Consider the following 20,019-nt stretch of genomic DNA (forward strand, 5'->3'; position numbering starts at 1 on the left):
CGATTAACCCATAGGGGGCGCCACAGGGGCGGGGCTATCCACAAATTGGCCATAACTCCTTAACCGTAGGTCCTATCATCATCAAACTTGCTGGGTATGTGCAGAAGTCATGTGGTAGCATGTCCCTCGAAGCTTATCGTGACGAACCCATAGGGGGCGCCGCCTATCCACAAATTGGCCATAACTCCTTAACCGTAGGTCCTATCATCATCAAACTTGCTGGGTATGTGCAGAAGTCATGTGGTAGCATGTCCCTCAAAGCTTATCGCGACCAACCCATAGGGGGCGCTGCCTATCCACAAATTGGCCATAACTCCTTAACCGTAGGTCCTATCATCATCAAACTTGCTGGGTATGTGCAGAAGGCGAGCGCGTCGCCGACAATTCCGCGCTTCCGGCTTGCAGCATGTGTGGGCGAGGGCCCGGTCATCACTGCTTGCAGTTTTAATATTGGTTTTGATTTGCATTACTAACTTCAGCTCACCAAAACAAAAGCCAACCGAAGCATGTCGCAGCATTCCTTTTTGTAATGGCATCATAGTTTATGCAAAAAAAATGACAAGCTACTTCTAAGACAATAGTGAATGATATTGTAAATGGTACATACACTGTGTTTCTGTAAGTTGTTCTGAAATGGGTTCCGGTTGCATTAGTTTCATTTTGAATGGGAGTTGTGTTGTGTGCGCAGAGCTGCACTTCAGTCGCGTTGAGTTTTGAAAAAGTGACATCGTCAGTATACAGAGAAATGTATGTAACCAATTGTGGAAGAGAACAAGACAGAGCAGGGAGGATGCTAGGTTCCACAGACCTGTTTACTAAATAACCTCCATCATTATTACAATTCCTCAGTTTGCAGTCTTAATTACTTTATTAGTGTTTTTTTTTTAAGCTGAGCCAACATGATGTAGTTATTTTCTTCCCATTTTGTAACCTTAACATTGGTTAGCCTTTAACTAGAGAAAACTGCAAAACCTACACGGATTGGGACAAAGCACACTGGCTGTTGCAGACAAAATGAGCAGGCGAGTGTTACCTTTGTGGGGAGTGAATATGACCAAAATGACTGCTTCTCTGGAGCACAACTAGGGTTTACCCTGACAGGCTGGTGCAAAGACAGCCCTGTTGTGTTACCCCATTGGAACAGAGTGGGACTGAAGTTAGATGAGAACGCAGACTTTTTCTTTTTAAATAGATTTTTTTTTTACGTTAGCTACATCAGCTTCCTTCAGTGCATGCAGCCTTTGTACAATCACAACTGAAGGATGACTGGCTCAAAGCAGCTCCTCCTTCCCAAAAAAGTCGTAAGTTAACCCCCAACCACAACACACACAAACAAACAAAATGGTTTCCACTATCATTTGAGCAGAACTGAGTTCAAAGAGCACAAAGCAAAAAAGAAGTAAGCTAACATCACCTCTGCTACTCGGAGAGAAGGCCTTAAGAAAAGAACAGCCATTATTGAGCCAGATAGCACATTAACCATAGTAACAAGGGCACATTTCACAACTGTGCATGAGTGTAACACTAATGTTCAGAGATAGAAGCAAAACCCTCACCGCTTTATATGGATAAAGTGCATGACAGCTGTGCTGTGTGCTATCAACTACCTTTTCTATATGTCCGATATGTTTTGTACACTTAGGATTCATTTCAATCAGATTATATTGCGGATAGATAATTGTATGTACATAAATTACAACCCCAGTGTAACACATGCGCACACACAAAGATTTGAGGCACGGAAGCAAAATAAAAGTGTTGTGGGTTGGAGGGGGGGGGGGGGGGGGGGATGAAGGCTCAGGTTGAGATGTGTTATGTTGAGTTTGACAGTGCTGAAAGCTCCTTAGGTTAGAGAGCCCCCTCCAGCCCATATAGAGTCAGTGGTGTGTGGGCAGCCTTCAGTCCACTTTGACCACACTGTAGATCTTAGTGACGAACCAGAAACAGGCAAAGAAGCCGATTGTACCTGAGGAGAGACAAAGGAAAAGGTAGCAGGAACAACATGTGACTTAACATGACTTAAAGCCTCTGGTCTAAATCTAGTGCAAATCTATATATGAAATCAAAGTTATGTATCTCAAAACGCTTTGACAAAATTCTGATTGAAAATAAATGTTCATAAAAATGATAAAACTTAGTTTAAAAAAACAACGTTTTACTGTCTAGACTATTTGACAGGACTGTGTGGGCGTGGCCTTATCAAACGGTCTCCATGGCATCGGCCATTGTTTTTTATAGAACGTTCGGGCAGAGAACTGCTGTGATTGGTTCAAGATACTTTTTGTGTCATAAGAACCAGGGCATAGCCTGTCTCATCTACACTGAATTTCCGCAATGTTTATCTAACTTAAATGACAAGATATTTCATTTGGATTGGTGAATATGCCTAACTCTTTACAGATGTTTACTATCATGTTATTAACTCCCCAAATGACATAGTTCAAAGGATTTGATGGATTTGGGCCTTAACATTAATGTTCCATGTGTCCTGAACTCTTTAAAGCCTCTTTCACACCAAGAACACATTTTCTTGTCAGGGAAAATCTCATGGAAATAATTTGAAGAGAATCAATGGGTTTCTTATGAACATATGCACACACCGCTGCAGGGGGGAAAAATCCAGACGGACCTTGAGCTCAGTGGATTTCCCTGAGCAATTATATGTTGGACCAATGAGATCCTTTGTTTTTAAAGATGATGTCACTTCGGTCAAACGAAAAAAAAAATTAAATCTATAGGCATCAAAATAAAGGCACAATCATTGAAGCTGCCAATAAACCAATATAGAATTAAATAAATATATACATCTTGGGCACAGGCTATATCATTATACAATATGGAGCCCACAAGACTAACTGTTTAATATTGCATTGTTCTCAAAAGACACTCTTAACAAACCAAGGACTGTCCATATGACCACAACCAATACTGTGTGTAGTACACACAGAGACAGAACCGTGCAGACAAAGGTTGTCTTATTTTGAATTCTCATTCATTGAAGAACTTGCATTGGAGCGAATTAAACTTATACTTAAAACAGCTGTTTGCATATGGTCACCCTCTTAAAATAATGGGAGTCATTTTTTCAGGTTTTTCAGGAAACACTAAAAACTTAACCAAAGATTGAATATATGATATTCATTAATAATTTCACTCAAACAGGTTATGTCAAAAGATGACTCTTGACATTGTAATAACAATTTCTGTCAATTATGTAACATAATAGGAATAAACCCTTTATATTAATGTTTAACTTGTGACTTAAGCCATTTTACACACTTGTGAAATGTCCTTGAAAAGAAAATTAACAGTACATTTTGACTTAGGCAAAATAAAATGGCCTAAAACACACTCTTGACATTCTGGTAATATGGTATAGTGGCCTATGTCAAGTAAAATCACATGATCTGTTCAACTGAGGAATTAGGCCATTTTACCAGAGGTGGCCAGCATCATGAGGAGATGATTTAGGCAAAAAAATCATTTTGGCCAAAAAGTGACATTAGGCCATTATTTTAATAGGGTGGCGATATCAAAGTGCAGTATTACTGTGTAGTGGCCTTTCAAATGAGCAGTATGTCTGTGGGAATGGCCTAGGCAGGGGAGATGAACATGCAGTCCGATCCGATTTCAATATCTGGGTTACTGTTACACTGTCTGATATCATAATTATTAAACATTTCTTTGTTGGTGGTGATGGCATGTGTAAGGTAAGGAAGGCTTAAGCAACACAGCAATTCTAATGCATAAAGGTTTATCTTAACAGCTTTCAATGGTTTGAATACAGAAGAACATCAGAACTCTACTTTTGAATTGTTCAATTATTTTTAATGTGTGCTATATCACATAGCTATGGTCTTAAAATGTAAATTTATTTCATAATTAAAATAATTTAGATTTATATCCGATAAGTAGATTGCAGCCATATGGGACCAGATACCAGTATTGGATCAGTGCCATCCCTACCAAACACAATCCACGTTGTAGTTCTGTGCATGACAAAGCTGACAGCCGTTATGATTAGGGCCCGGCCGATATGGATTTTTGGGTGCCGATGCCGATTATTTTCTGAGAAAAATTACGATAACGATTAAATCGGTTTTTAAATCCCATAAATATATATTGAATTTTTTTTCTTTTTTGAACCCTTAAATATATATAAATACTTGTTACTGTCAATAGGTGTACAGGAACTTTTTATTTATTGAAATATGCATTATCTAAAAAAATAATAAAGTGTTACAAATATGTCTAAAGTGACATGACGCATTTTTAAACTCAGACATTAAGCATTTTATGTAACTGCACCCAACCCTCTGGAACTCCCTCCCTCCAAACATCAGCATCTCAGACTAGATAAACTCATTCAAAAGTCAACTCAAAACTCACCTCTTTAAGAAAGCATAATTACACCTGACTCCACTCCAAACCTTATCTTTAATTTGTCTGTATTTTGTTTTCTTTTTCTATAAGTATGATTTGCTATATGTTTGATGTAAAATGTTTTTGAATGACCTCCAATAAAGCACTATATAAATTCTATGTAATAACTATAGTAATATCAACTACTATTAACAATCAAGAGATGACCAATGACTCTGCTATTGGTGTCAGGGGGAACTGTCAAGTGTGAATTAATCCAATGTATTACAACACACCTGCTGCTGCTGTTAATATGCTATAAGGCTACCTCCGGGCAGCAATGCATCTCACTCAACATGATTGGTATAAAAAAAATAAAAAAAAATAAAAAAATCGACAAAATCGGCGGCCATTTTGCCGATGCCGATTTTTCGGAGATGTGCTATAATCGGCCGATTATATCGGTCGGGCCCTAGTTATGATCCAGCATATCAAAATAAATCAATTAATCATATCTAATTTTTTTTTATCTATATTTAAACCTACCAGTGAATAGGAAGAAGATGAGGGCCATGATCATGGTGTATCCAAAGTAGAGTATGGTGCTGGCCAGGCCGGTGATCTGCAGCTTAGAGAAGAAGTAGTGGATGGCGTACACCAGGAAGTAGACAGCAGTGAAGCCGCTGGTCAGGAAGGAACGCCACTGCCAATGGTAATCCTGTGGACAAGACACACCTTAGTACATGTAGGACTGGACTAAACGCTGGACCAGAGACACACCTTAGTACATGTAGGTCTGGACTAAAGACTGGACCAGAGACACACCTTAGTACATGTAGGTCTGGACTAAAGACTGGACCAGACACACACTATGTACATGTAGGTCTGGACTAAAGACTGGACCAGAGACACACTATGTACATGTAGGTCTGGACTAAAGACTGGACCAGAGACACACTATGTACATGTAGGTCTGGACTAAAGACTGGACCAGAGACACACTATGTACATGTAGGTCTGGACTAAAGACTGGGACAGAGACACACCTTAGTACATGTAGGTCTGGACTAAAGACTGGACCAGACACACACTATGTACATGTAGGTCTGGACTAAAGACTGGACCAGAGACACACCTTAGTACATGTAGGTCTGGACTAAAGACTGGACCAGAGACACACTATGTAAATGTAGGTCTGGACTAAAGACTGGACCAGAGACACACTATGTACATGTAGGTCTGGACTAAAGACTGGGACAGAGACACACTATGTACATGTAGGTCTGGACTAAAGACTGGGACAGAGACACACTATGTACATGTAGGTCTGGACTAAAGACTGGACCAGAGACACACTATGTACATGTAGGTCTGGACTAAAGACTGGACCAGAGACACACTATGTACATGTAGGTCTGGACTAAAGACTGGACCAGAGACACACCTTAGTACATGTAGGACTGGACTAAAGACTGGACCAGACACACACTATGTACATGTAGGTCTGGACTAAAGACTGGACCAGAGACACACTATGTACATGTAGGTCTGGACTAAAGACTGGGACAGAGACACACTATGTACATGTAGGTCTGGACTAAAGACTGGGACAGAGACACACCTTAGTACATGTAGGTCTGGACTAAAGACTGGACCAGAGACACACTATGTACATGTAGGTCTGGACTAAAGACTGGACCAGAGACACACCTTAGTACATGTAGGTCTGGACTAAAGACTGGACCAGAGACACACTATGTATATGTAGGTCTGGACTAAAGACTGGACCAGAGACACACTATGTACATGTAGGTCTGGACTAAAGACTGGACCAGAGACACACTATGTACATGTAGGTCTGGACTAAAGACTGGACCAGAGACACACCTTAGTACATGTAGGTCTGGACTAAAGACTGGACCAGAGACACACCTTAGTACATGTAGGTCTGGACTAAAGACTGGACCAGAGACACACCTTAGTACATGTAGGTCTGGACTAAAGACTGGACCAGAGACACACCTTAGTACATGTAGGTCTGGACTAAAGACTGGACCAGAGACACACCTTAGTACATGTAGGTCTGGACTAAAGACTGGACCAGAGACACACCTTAGTACATGTAGGTCTGGACTAAAGACTGGACCAGAGACACACCTTAGTACATGTAGGTCTGGACTAAAGACTGGACCAGAGACACACCTTAGTACATGTAGGTCTGGACTAAAGACTGGACCAGAGACACACCTTAGTACATGTAGGTCTGGACTAAAGACTGGACCAGAGACACACCTTAGTACATGTAGGTCTGGACTAAAGACTGGACCAGAGACACACCTTAGTACATGTAGGTCTGGACTAAAGACTGGACCAGAGACATACTATGTACATGTAGGTCTGGACTAAAGACTGGACCAGAGACACACCTTAGTACATGTAGGACTGGACTAAAGACTGGACCAGAGACACACCTTAGTACATGTAGGACTGGACTAAACACTGGACCAGAGACACACCTTAGTACATGTAGGACTGGACTAAAGACTGGACCAGAGACACACTATGTACATGTAGGTCTGGACTAAAGACTGGACCAGAGACACACTATGTACATGTAGGTCTGGACTAAAGACTGGACCAGACACACTACAGTGCTGCTTGAAAGTATGTGTACCCCTTGAGCCTTTTGGAATTTTATTTATTTTAACAATTTTTATCAATACCAGTATTTTTTATATGAAATAACAGATGTTTGTTTATCAATTCAACATTTTTCTTTTCCGGAAATCAATTGTTAAAACAGACTAAACAAATGATTTGCCAACTTTTGTATGTGCAAAAGTTTGTTAACCCTGAGCTGCATTGCTTAAATCGAGCAGGTAAAAACAATCAGGTGGGCCAAATCGAGTGATGAAATAGACCAATGTAATGAGAGATCTTTAGGTACAAAATTGGGCGGCATTAGATAAAACAGATATAAAACCAGGTCAGTTTAGGCCCACCAAAGTGAACCCATTCAGGTCAGTTAGCCAAGAGTAAAGGAAATCTCAGAGGATCTCAGGAATGGAGTTGTGATGTTTCAAATTTGTCTGGGGACAGCTATAAATTGATTCGAGTGTTGACTTTGTGAACGTGAACCAGAACCATCTGAAAAATGAAACTAATTTGTATCCAACTCCCATCCGGTGCACACCAAATAAACTAAATAAAACCTACCAGAGGAAATTAGATCAGCAAACTAGCTCACTTCTTCTAAATTGGAGTTAAAATCCCCCTTCTATCAGAAGGCCTTTTTACTTTCAAACTAAAGAATGTCTTGTTGTCTTATATGTTCTGTTCACATTATTGATGTGATTTGTCCTGGTTTTGGGAACCTTGTTTTGATTCATTTAAAGCTCACATATTATGCACTTTGCTGTCAATTTTATATGGTCTAAGTAGTCCCTAATACTTGTTTTTTTAAATGTTTGCTGAAAAACCCGTTCAGATCATTTATTGTAGCAAGCCTCTATACCAGCGTTACTCATAGCGCGGCTCGCCAAGCTTCTATGTGCGGCTCGCATGGCAATAAAAAAATACTGTGATATGATCATGCAGTTAATACAGATATTTCATAAAACCATTAAAAACAAGCAGATCTATAACATCAAACCTGTTAAACTAACGTGGCTGCTCTCATACAAATAAGTAATAAAAGAATAAGTCAACAACGGCATTACAAGGTGGAAATACAGACTAGAAAATGATATATTTAAACTTGCTCAGCCGTACGCTGACTGACAGCGGGGTTGCCAGATTTGCGGTTTTCATGCATTACAAGGGAGAATGTGCTCTTGGATAGATTGGGCTGTGGGGGAAAAAACTAACTCACGGTCAATAAAAATATGTTATGCATACCGTCTATCACAGGCATGCTCACGAACATGGAATATATTAAATCGTTTGCAAAAAATAGATCTCGTTTCATATCGCTAAGTTGGACATTTAAATTGGAGAACACTTAACAACCTGGCAACCACACGCACGGAACCGCAACAATGCTAGCTTGGATGCGATTTCAACATTTCATGCTGGTTACTGGTACATTGATAGATGTCTATTCAGAACCAGTTGGGCACCAGGTGGACAGATGAAAAACTCCACAAACGAGGAAAATGAAGTGTTTTGGCTAAACTGCATATTGTATGTTCACTTTGATCAGGCAGGGTTCCCAATGTCTCTGAATTATTCCAGAAAAATAATAGGCTGCTAAACAGCTCACATAGGACACAGTTGAATTAGCCTCTTAATTTTCCTCTCATAGTGCACCAGATTGATGAATTTACCTTTTGAAAGGTAAAAAAAATGTATTCCAGTGGGGTATTATATGAACACACCCATTTTGATTGATAATATGTCATTCATAAATTTGTTTTAACAAATATTTGAATAAAAAGTAGGATAATAATTTATTCTTCAATAGCTTTGATGTTATGTGACCCAGTGTCTCCAAATTATTCCAGATAATAGTACACAGTCACACAACTCTTAATTTTCCTCCAAAAGTGCACCAGATTGATGCATTCTGGGTTAAAAGGTACCAAATTTTCTTCCGGGGGAGCATGCCCCCGGACCCCCCTAAGGACTGGGTTCCCTCAGTTTCACAAAATACTGTGGGAAACACTGGTTCAAGAATTACATATTAATAAGCAGGCATGCTTATGTATGACTGGATTTATAGCTTTTGATACTTTGCGGCAAAAATGGCTCTCCTGCTGACTTTGTCCTGTCAGTGCGGCTCTCCTGAAAAAAATAGTGAATACCACTGCTCTATACCCTGATTTTCCTCTGGTCTCAGGATGACCTATATTGGTGTCTGCAGCCTGCGATCTGGCTGGCCCCTCCCACCTCTCTGCCGGGCCCTCCCACCGTCTCTGCCGTGCTTACGTGATACTAGAGAGACACTGCGTGACTGCGAACACAGTGTTTACCCGAAGCTAAGCCATACTTTGAACAGTTTGACATGACCTGACATGATTAAAACCAGTGAAAACAGTAGCTTCACAGTTTGATTTCTACAGGAATAACTTCCCACCCTTTATGGTGTTAAAAATGAGGCATTATTAGACTGCAATGGGAAAGCTAAGTTAGTGTAATAGGAGCAAACGCTGGGTGCTACATCCAAAGCTACATGTGCGCTAACGGCTAAAAATAACACTCAGAGGATTTAAAACCAGTGAAAACAGTAGCTTCACAGTTTGATTTCTACAGGAATAACTTCCCACCCTTTGTGGTGTTAAAAACGAGGCATTATTAGACTGCAATGGGAAAGCTAAGTTAGTGTAATAGGAGCAAAAGCTGGATGCTACTCCCGAAGCTACATGCTACACTAGGTAAATAACAGGCAAACAACCATTGAGGAGATTCCTTTTAGTTTCACCGATGGAATTACTACACAAGTAGTTCCCTAAGCTTTGTCTCGTTATAAACGCAGCATTATTAAGACTGCTGTGATTAAGATAAATTAGTGATTATGAGCAGAATGCTTCTGTGTTGGTTTATGCAACACTCTGCATGGTTTGCTGTACTACGGGCATCTTGTCGTTTAGCGGGGAAAACAACATGGCTGTCACTCGGAATATTTTCCAGAGGATCTCGGGGCCGTGGACCAATAAGAAATGGGGGGCAGGGGTTATCATAGACTAGTGCACGGTGGAAGTTTTTGGTTACTAATGTGGGGGGAAGCATGGACATATAAAGAAAATATGGGGAAGTGGCTGTGCCGACTGTGACGTTACAGTCGGCGAGAATTCTGACTGGAGTATATTGGAGAGGTTTTCAGAAAGGGGGAGGGTGAGGAAAGGAGAGATTTTTTTTTTGATACTTTGGCAGTCCCTAGGCACACCGTGGACCCATAGTTATGTTCCAACACATTTAAAAAGTGTGTTTTGCACAATATGGGACCTTTAATGTTTTTGCTAGGATTGTTTAGATCATTTCTGTGAAGCACAGTAGATTTGTTTTTAAGGGGCTATACAATTAAAGATGATTAGTAATAAAACAGGCTAGATTTAAAGATACTGCATATTATGAGATTATTTTTTGGCATTTTCAAGCTTTATTAGACAGTACAGAGTTGAAATGGGGAGACAGAGAGAGAGAGAGGTGGGATGACCTGCAGTAAAGGTCCACGGGTCGGATTTGAACCCGCGACCACTGCAATGAAGGCCGGAGCCAATATAGTACGTGCTCTATCCACTACGCCACCGGAGCACCACAGATGCTGCATATTAGGATCAAAGCAATGTGTGTATTAATCTCCTGACTCCACCATAGTGTGTTAAAGGCTCCTTACCTCAGCACACAGGTGGAAGTAGCAGAGCAGGATGGTGGCCTCAGAGCAGGTGATAACCAGAATGATGAAGACCAGGAAGAGGAAGCCAAACATGTAGTACATCTGATGAGACCTGCACAGCAAATACACAGCATCAACACACAGCTAAGGAGCCTACGGCCAGTACACTACTGACTGAGACCAAACACTAGATTTTAATATTAACCTTGAAATATGGTTCATGTCTCTGATTCTGCCATATTCAATCATTTATTTGGGTTGTTTTATATACACTTGTAAAGTTCCATCAAAAGTTGCATAATTGTAATAATAATATAGGGGAAGGTGGGGTGATTTGTGCATTTTGGAAGTTGCAAAACCCCTTGTTTCTAGAAAACCGTGGAAGAAATTGGAAATGTGACCACATATTTAAGAAGAGCCATCCATTTGACTCATCCTGTAAAGAAGGGAGACACAAGGAATAAGATATAAGCACATTTAAGCTCAAAAAACTGTGTTTTGCCTTTCAAAGTAAAATTTCCATGATCAAGGTTTTTTGATTATTGTGTCTGAACAATTATAGACACGTTTGAAAACATTTGACACATGTTTTAGTGCTTTGGTATGCTACACTTTGAGTCTATATAGTTAGCACAATGTCAACCCTAAATTGCTGCATCATGCCTATTATCCAAAATTCTGGGGATGGGGTGATTTGTGCGCAAGGGCCTGGGTGAGTTATAAGTAAGTAAGTAAGTAAAATGTATTTATAAAAGCACATTTATGACAGTTTGCACTGTCCAAAGTGCTGTACATAGTGCATTCAGTAGGTAAACAATGAAGGTAAAATAACAATAACCAAAATAAAAGACGTAAAGCCCATACATCCACATAAACACAGATAGTAGTGCAGAGGTAAGTAAGTAGTGCAGAGGTTAATGGGGAGGAAACACCAGGGTGTACATATGGGTTTTGAGCCTTGATTTAAAGGCAGAAATGTAGGGGGAATCACATTTGTCAGGTGGCAGTTGGTTCCACAAGCACGGAGCAACTAGTGCAAAGTACATTTCTGAGAGTTGTGCCAGTGGCATGGCTGTATACGCTGGTCACCAAAAGAAAGTGATAGTCTACAGTAGCTCAGGAGAGAGTGACATCTCAATTCCACTTAACGACACCACTGATGAGAGTTCAGATGGCCAGAAAGATGATGATGGTGACTTTGTCATTGTGACACAATGACGCACAAATCACCCCACTACGTGGGGTGATTTGTGCGACAAGACAACTTTTTTTCCGAAAGCTATATTTCTTAAACAGTTTATTCCAGATCCAAAGTTTTTATTGCCAGGGATGCACAACATCCTGAAATATATGTACATATTTGAGTTGGAGACATACAGTATCTCACAAAAGTGAGTACACCCCTAACATTTCTTCAAATATTTCATTATATCTTTCCATGCGACAACACTGAGTAAATGACACTTTGATACAATGTCAAGTAGTCAGTGTACAGCTTGTGTAACAGTGTAAATTTACTGTCCCCTCAAAATAACTCGACACACAGCCATTAATGTCTAAACTGTTGGCAACAAAAGTGAGTACACCCCTAAGAAAAAATGTCCAAATTGGGCCCAAAGTGTCAATATTTTGTTTTGCCATCATTATTTTCCAGCACTGCCTTAACCCTCTTGGGCATGTAGTTCACTAGAGCTTCACAGGTTGCAACTGGAACCCTCTTCTACCCATTCATGACGACATCAAGGAGCTGGTGGATATTAGAGTCCTTGCGCTCCTCCATCTCCCGTTTGAGGATGCCCCAAAGATGCTCAATAGGGTTTAAGACTGGAGACATGCTTGGCCAGTCCATAACCTTTACCCTCAGCTTCTTTAGCAAGCCAGTGGTCGTTCGGAGGGGTGTTTGGGGTCGTTATCATGTTGCAGTACTGCCCTGCGGCCCAGTTTATGAAGGGAGAGGATCATGCTCTGCTTCAGTATGTCACAGTACATGTTAGAATTCAATGAACTGTAGATCCCCAGTGCTGGCAGCACTCATGCAGCCCCAGACCATGACACTCCAACCACCATGCTTGACTCTAGGCAAGACACACTTGTCTTTGTACTCCTCACCTGGTTGCCGCTCCACACTCTTAACACCATCTGAACCAAAAAAAATTATTTTGGTCTCATCAGACCACAGGACATGGTTGCAGTAATCCATGTGCGTAGTCTGTTTGTCTTCAGCAAACTTTTTGTGGGGTTTCTTGTGCATCATCTTTAGAATAGGCGTTCTTCTGGGACGACAGCCATGCAGACCAGTATGATGCAGAGTGCGGCGTATGGTCTGAGCACTGACATGCCCTTCAGCAATGCTGGCAGCACTCATACGTCTATTTTCCAAAGCCAACGTCTGTGTACGACGCTGACCACGTGCACTCAACCTTCGTAAACTGGGCCGCAGGGTGGTATTGCAACATGATAACGACCCCAAACACACCTCCAAGACGACCAGTGGCTTGCTAAAAAAGCTGAGGGTAAAGGTTATGGTCTGGCCAAGCATGTCTCCAGACCTAAACCCTATTGAGCATCTTTGGGGCATCCTCAAACAGAAGGTGGAGGAGCGCAAGGTCTTTAATATCCACCAGCTCTGTGATGCTGTCATAAATGGGTGGAAGAGGGTTCCAGTTGCAACCTGTGAAGCTCTAGTGAACTACATGCCCAAGAGGGTTAAGGCAGTGCTGGAAAATAATGATGGCAAAACAAAATATTTACACTTTGGGCCCAATTTGGACATTTTTTCTAAGGGGTGTACTCACTTTTGTTGCCAGCAGTTTAGACATTAATGGCTGTGTGTCGAGTTATTTTGAGGGGACAGTAAATTTACACTGTTATACAAGCTGTACACTGACTACTTTACATTGTATCAAAGTGTCATTTATTCAGTGTTGTCCCATGGAAAGATATTAAGAAAAATGTGAAGAAATGTGAGGGGTGTACTCACTTTTGTGAGATACTGTAACTGTCAAGGCCTCACTTTAAAATCACTTTGAGTAAAAAGTTGCACAAATCACCCCACCTTCCCCTATAATGAATAATAATGGATAAATTACTTTTGATATTATTTGGTTTATATAAACAATATATTGTTTAAATTCTACATTCTCACCAGATGGAGTTGAGTATGAAGAAGAGCTGGATGAATATACATCCAAAGGGCAGAATGCCTCCCATGATGATGCCAGGGAAAGGCTTTGTGTAGAAGGACTGCTCTGGGATCTGACGAGGAATCTGATTGGTCCGCACCGGGTGCTCAATACCCTTCACAGCAGAGAGAGAGGTTATCAAACAGTCACACTAAAATAGTCAAAAATGATTGAAATAATGACACATGCATTACGTTTTGTAATGTGAACTACGCTATCCACCACACCACAAGCGCCCCCCTTACTGTTTTTAACTGATGATGTGACGGCATAGTCTTCCACTGGCATGAAATGTATACCAACAATTACAGAATGTATCAGGTATGAATGTAGAGGGAATGTGGGGTTAACATGTACTCACTGTCTTCTTGAAGCCAAAGTATGCTCCTATGAAGGTGAGTGGCACTGAGATACAGAACCACAGAGCCAAAATGGCTACCAGGGTCCCAAATGGCATGGCTGCTGACGAGCCTTCTCCCCACAGAATCAAGTTCATCACAAAGAAATCTGCAAACACCACGCTGAACACACAGAGAGAGAGAGAGAGTTAAATGGAGAATGTAAAGAGTGAGAGAGAGAGAGAGAGAGAGAGAGAGGTAAATGGAGAAGGTAAAGAGTGAGAGGTAAATGGAGAAGATAAAGAGTGAGTGTGAGAGAGAGAGAGAGGTAAATGGAGAAGATAAAGAGTGAGTGTGAGAGAGAGAGAGAGGTAAATGGAGAAGGTAAAGAGTGAGAGAGAGAGGTAAATGGAGAAGGTAAAGAGTGAGAGAGGTAAATGGAGAAGGTAAAGAGTGAGAGAGAGAGAGAGAGAGGTAAATGGAGAAGGTAAAGAGTGAGAGAGAGAGAGAGAGGTAAATGGAGAAGGTAAAGAGTGAGAGAGAGAGAGAGAGAGAGGTAAATGGAGAAGGTAAAGAGTGAGAGAGAGAGGTAAATGGAGAAGGTAAAGAGTGAGAGAGAGAGAGGTAAATGGAGAAGGTAAAGAGTGAGAGAGAGAGAGAGGTAAATGGAGAAGGTAAAGAGTGAGAGAGAGAGGTAAATGGAGAAGGTAAAGAGTGAGAGAGAGAGAGAGAGAGAGAGGTAAATGGAGAAGGTAAAGAGTGAGAGAGAGAGAGAGGTAAATGGAGAAGGTAAAGAGAGAGAGAGAGAGAGAGAGAGAGAGAGAGAGGTAAATGGAGAAGGTAAAGAGTGAGAGAGGTAAATGGAGAAGGTAAAGAGTGAGAGAGAGAGGTAAATGGAGAAGGTAAAGAGAGAGAGAGAGAGAGAGAGAGAGAGGTAAATGGAGAAGGTAAAGAGTGAGAGAGAGTTAAATGGAGAAGGTAAAGAGTGAGAGAGAGAGAGTTAAATGGAGAAGGTAAAGAGTGAGAGAGAGAGAGAGGTAAATGGAGAAGGTAAAGAGTGAGAGAGAGAGAGAGAGAGGTAAATGGAGAAGGTAAAGAGTGAGAGAGAGAGAGAGAGAGAGAGGTAAATGGAGAAGGTAAAGAGTGAGAGAGAGAGAGAGGTAAATGGAGAAGGTAAAGAGTGAGAGAGAGAGAGAGAGAGGTAAATGGAGAAGGTAAAGAGTGAGAGAGAGAGAGAGAGAGGTAAATGGAGAAGGTAAAGAGTGAGAGAGAGAGAGGTAAATGGAGATGGTAAAGAGTGAGAGAGAGAGAGAGAGAGAGGTAAATGGAGAAGGTAAAGAGAGAGAGAGAGAGAGAGAGAGAGGTAAATGGAGAAGGTAAAGAGTGAGAGAGAGGTAAATGGAGAAGGTAAAGAGAGAGCGAGATAGAAATGGCTGTGTCATGGTCAAGTCAATGTCTTTACCCAGGACAGAGGAAGCACGTCAGCAGAACGTTGGTCTTCCATTTCTCTCCCCCGAAAGCTGAAAATCAACCAAAAACACAGAGGAAACAGTGTCCATTTACTTATTCATTCACTATTTCTATTTCTTTGCATGGAGATTAGGGCTGCGCTAAAATAAAAATCAATACGGCAATATATTGTAATATTTAATTTTGGGTTGAGAACTACAACCTCCACTTCCTGTAGATGTGACAGTCCGGCTCGCTGGACGATCAATCTAATGCAATGTGATCTATTGAGAGCACCCAGATCACACACAGCCACTTGGATTTCAGCTCGGTTCTACATTTCAAGTGAACTACTGTATGTGTAATAATGTGATATATCGCGATATGCATCCTATCCCAATGTATCGTGATATCATATCGTGACCCATGTATCATGAAGCCTTTGCCAATAAACAGCCCTAATGAGAATGGAGCTGGTGCAGTTTATGATGTGTATGATTGTGCTCTGTGCTACAACTGTCGCAAATGATTCTTTTATTTGTTTATTATTAAGATTTGTATAGACATCCTGGGGGAGACTGGCCCTTAGGGGGCCCGGGGGCATGCATCAAAATGGTGCATTTTGAGAGGCTAGATAAATATGATGAATTTTGTGCTATGTAAAAAACATAGAAGTCCTGCCTAGAACTATTTTATGGAATAATTTGGAGACAATAGGTCACAAGCCAAGAAAATGTAATGGAAAATATTAAAATAAAATAGAACACTAAGATTTAATATACAGTTACGTAATGTCTAGTATTAATTTATGGAATAATCTGTATCACCTCACCTTGAAGCTAGCCTAATTAAGAATTTTCTTAATTTTTTTTATTCAAATATGACTTATTCTACTGTGATTACTGGATCAACTGAATTATCAACATAATACGTGGATTATGTAAAGAACCTGTGGGTACTTTCAGCCCTGCCAGGAGAACTTTTCCACTTTTTACCCTTATTGTTTTTTGTGTGGTCCAACATGAAACCCTTTGCTTTCTGCCTCACTTACATTTATACAGGCGAGCGGCAACGTATCCAGCAGGAGTTCCCAGGAGAACCCAGAGAACCACAGCACACGTCATCAGAGCACCACGGTTAGCCGGAGACAGGAAGCCCAGACAGGCAAAGACTGCAGAGAGGAGGGGGGGAGGGGGAGGAGGAGAGCTCTTTATTCAGGTTGGACTTTTGAAGAAAGGAGAAGTTAGACAGATTTTCATGAAAGATTTAAAAAAAACAAAAAACAAAACATAGCAACGTTTCAATAAACAGAACAACAATTTGTGATTGGAGCGAACCTAAGTCAATGTGGTTACTTAAGACTGGTCAGTGATAGCCTGGTGACACCAGCCTGACCTGTGAGCTTCACATCTCCCAAAGATCAGCCTGGGCTTCCTCCAATCTCCTTGGGGAGGAGCATGTCAAAAAATGCCTGGGCCAATCAGGGCCAGTGTTCTGACCTAACGTTCGTCACTTATATAGTGGAAGGCAGCTTCTGATTGGTTCATGCAGTCATCAATCTAGACTCATGAGACCAGCCATATCTCACAAACCTATTAATCGACCCATGTTGACGTCAACGACTAAAAGAACCAATCAGGGGCTGCCTTCCACTGACAGACGGGGCCGGGCTGGTCTGACCAGGCTAGTTGTATTTGCCATCACTCTATGCTTTGTGTATATACACTCACTGGCTAATGTATTAGGTACACCTTGCTAGCTAATTCATCAGGGGCTTCCTTCCACTAATGGACAGAAAGTGGGAAGGGTCCGAATGACTGGAGTCTAGATTGACGACTACATGAACCAATCAGGGGCTGCCTTCCACTAACGGACGGGCTGGGCTCCACAGAAAGCAACAAATGGGAGGCTTGTGAGATCAGGCTAGTATAGCCAGGCTAGGTCAGAGATACTGTAAGGACTCCCAGAGTTTGCTGACTGCTCCCCAATCCATCATGAAGCTACTTGGCCAATGGCTCTTGAAATTTGAAGAGAACTATAATTAATATTAGAGTGGCTACAAGGAGCTTTCAGTTGTTGATTGTAGCGCCCCCTTTGGACCAAGGCGAAAAAGACAAAATCTACTAAAGGATCAGGAAGGTAACAAAGACATACAAAGGGTGACGAAGGTCATGATGAAGATCTGGGTCCCAGAGCCCAGGAACACTGACAGCAGCATTCCCTTCCTGGGGGGTCTGAACACGTCTCCATGGACCAACTTCCAGCCAAACTCCTCCTGGGCATCCTCCTAAAGAACAACATGGATGAGACACACAGGGTACACCCATAATGTCCACCTTCTTCCACTTGTGCCATGACTGACTGTTTGAGAAGATTTCATGTGACAGCAAATAAAGTCAAGTTATTTAATCATTGTTCTAAGTAATACAGATGGAGTCAGGGATTCTGGAGAGGGCTTGTTGTCAAAATCACTTTGTTGAAAAAAGAAAAGAAAAAGAAAGAATGGAAAAAAGAAATCCCCTTTTGTCAAAATCAGTGAACAGCTCCTCAGGATCCACTACCTGCGTGTGCGCTGAAAAATATGCCAGAGTTCATACAGAGCCTAGTGTTAGGGGCATGTGTAGGGTCCATTCCTGTTTGTATGCCTTTGTTTAGTAGAGCTGAGTGTTGACATGCTGTAGCTATGTTTATGAGGGACCGATATTCACGGTTTATTGACAAAAAGTGATTTTGAAAACAAGCGTTCTCCAGAATCACTGACTCCGCTTTCAACTTAGAACAATGGGCAACTTTTTTGAGCACAGTTCCATCTTGCGCTCCACAGAGGGACACTCACCACAGAGTCCATCTGGTTGTATCTGGCGATGTCTTTGTGCAGAGTGCGCAGCATGATCATGGCCACCATTCCAGAAAGGAACAACACAATCACCAACGAGTTCATGATGCTGGGGGAGAAAAGCTGCATCACTTATTGGGCTCTTTTTCCTGCGTTCCATTCCCCATACTTTCTGCTATTTAGCGTGGTAGAAAATTCTGGATGTCCCAATTCTTGAGGTCAGATTTAGTATGGTTAGAAATACCCGGATGGCTACTTAATCCGGTCGAGATTTTCAGTGTTGAAATCAGCAAGTTTTTTGGGCGATTCTGACCCTGTATCAAGTGCGCTCCAGAAGTGACGTCACATCGACGGAGCCTCCGTATGAAAACAACCGAGGATGTGACGGATATAAAACCAAGAGGCAAGATCAAGGCGCAATGTTATGATGAAATAAATAAGTAAAAGTATGTGTGCCTACTACTCAGGCCCGCCCACATAAATGAATTGGCCCCTGAAAACCTCCAGTCAATGGGCACCCCTTACTCATGCCTTACTGCCATGCCTGTATGTGCACTCATCCCTAAATAAACACATAACTTGTATAAAGAGACTAACTAGCTTATCAACCAGGGACGTGCAGTGACAGTTTGGGGAGCAGGGGCTAAAGTGAGAAAAAACATCTCTTTCGCCATTATTATATATTTTTTTTTAATAGTTGCACGTTTCTGACTTACTTACCAATTTATTGTAATACCCTAATGCAATTGTTTAAAACTCACCAGATCTCTACAAAATAACAATGGTCTTCTTTAGCATTCACTATGTTTATTACAGGAGCAGGCAACAACAAAGGACACTGTCACAGATATGGCCTATGCCGCGGGCAGACCTCCCGATGGTGTGACACCTGGGTCTGGTATATGCAGTACGTTCAGCATGCAGCTCATAGAACACTTTTTAAATTGTACCTGGCTGGCTGTGTCCAGCTGAAGACATTGATGTCAAAGACTTTAGATGTCTTTGTCCCCAAAGGTTTGGAGTGAGTGAGTGAGTGAGTGAGTGAGTGAGTGAGTGAGTGAGTGAGTGAGTGAGTGAGTGAGTGAGTGAGTGAGTGAGTGAGTGAGTGAGTGAGTGAGTGAGTGAGTGAGTGAGTGAGTGAGTGAGTGAGTGAGTGAGTGAGTGAGGGAGTGTGTGTCTTACCTGAACCACTGGATGTTGGTGTGAGGCATTGACTCCAGGATGTAGTCCCATCTAGATGCCCATCGGATATTTTTGTCTTCCTGCAAACACAGAGACACAGTGATGCGTTTCCCACAGCGCATTGCGGTTAAGGCGAACGCCTACACAACACTACCGATGCAAAACTATCTCTGTTCCAACTAATCCTTTCCCCTTGTCGCCATACAAAACCACTTGGTATCGGGGGCAACAGCTGAGCACATCGGCTGTGTTCGGAAAGCCATACAAACGTCATACTCATACTCATTTTGACTTCAATTTGAGTATGTGACGGTTTGGGTATGCGAGAATTGCCTT

General features: G+C 41.6%; 1 protein-coding gene across 1 annotated transcript in view; it reads right to left on the reverse strand.

Annotated features, from left to right (window-relative positions):
• Positions 1 to 225: 225 nt before the first annotated feature.
• Positions 226 to 20,019, reverse strand: part of tm9sf2 (transmembrane 9 superfamily member 2) — a 30,454-nt gene continuing 10,660 nt past the window's right edge. The window contains exons 8-17 of the mRNA XM_080037407.1: positions 19,684 to 19,763; positions 18,502 to 18,610; positions 17,820 to 17,952; positions 16,717 to 16,836; positions 15,679 to 15,736; positions 14,240 to 14,399; positions 13,842 to 13,993; positions 10,697 to 10,808; positions 4,909 to 5,080; positions 226 to 1,966 (exon numbers count right to left, since the gene is read on the reverse strand). Coding sequence (XP_079893533.1) covers positions 1,899 to 1,966; positions 4,909 to 5,080; positions 10,697 to 10,808; positions 13,842 to 13,993; positions 14,240 to 14,399; positions 15,679 to 15,736; positions 16,717 to 16,836; positions 17,820 to 17,952; positions 18,502 to 18,610; positions 19,684 to 19,763 — 1,164 coding nt within the window. The 3' untranslated portion in view covers positions 226 to 1,898. The remainder of the gene's footprint in view (positions 1,967 to 4,908; positions 5,081 to 10,696; positions 10,809 to 13,841; positions 13,994 to 14,239; positions 14,400 to 15,678; positions 15,737 to 16,716; positions 16,837 to 17,819; positions 17,953 to 18,501; positions 18,611 to 19,683; positions 19,764 to 20,019) is intronic.

The sequence above is a fragment of the Ammodytes marinus genome, assembly GCF_949987685.1.
Source record: "Ammodytes marinus genome assembly, chromosome: 11".
Taxonomy (NCBI): domain Eukaryota; kingdom Metazoa; phylum Chordata; class Actinopteri; order Uranoscopiformes; family Ammodytidae; genus Ammodytes; species Ammodytes marinus.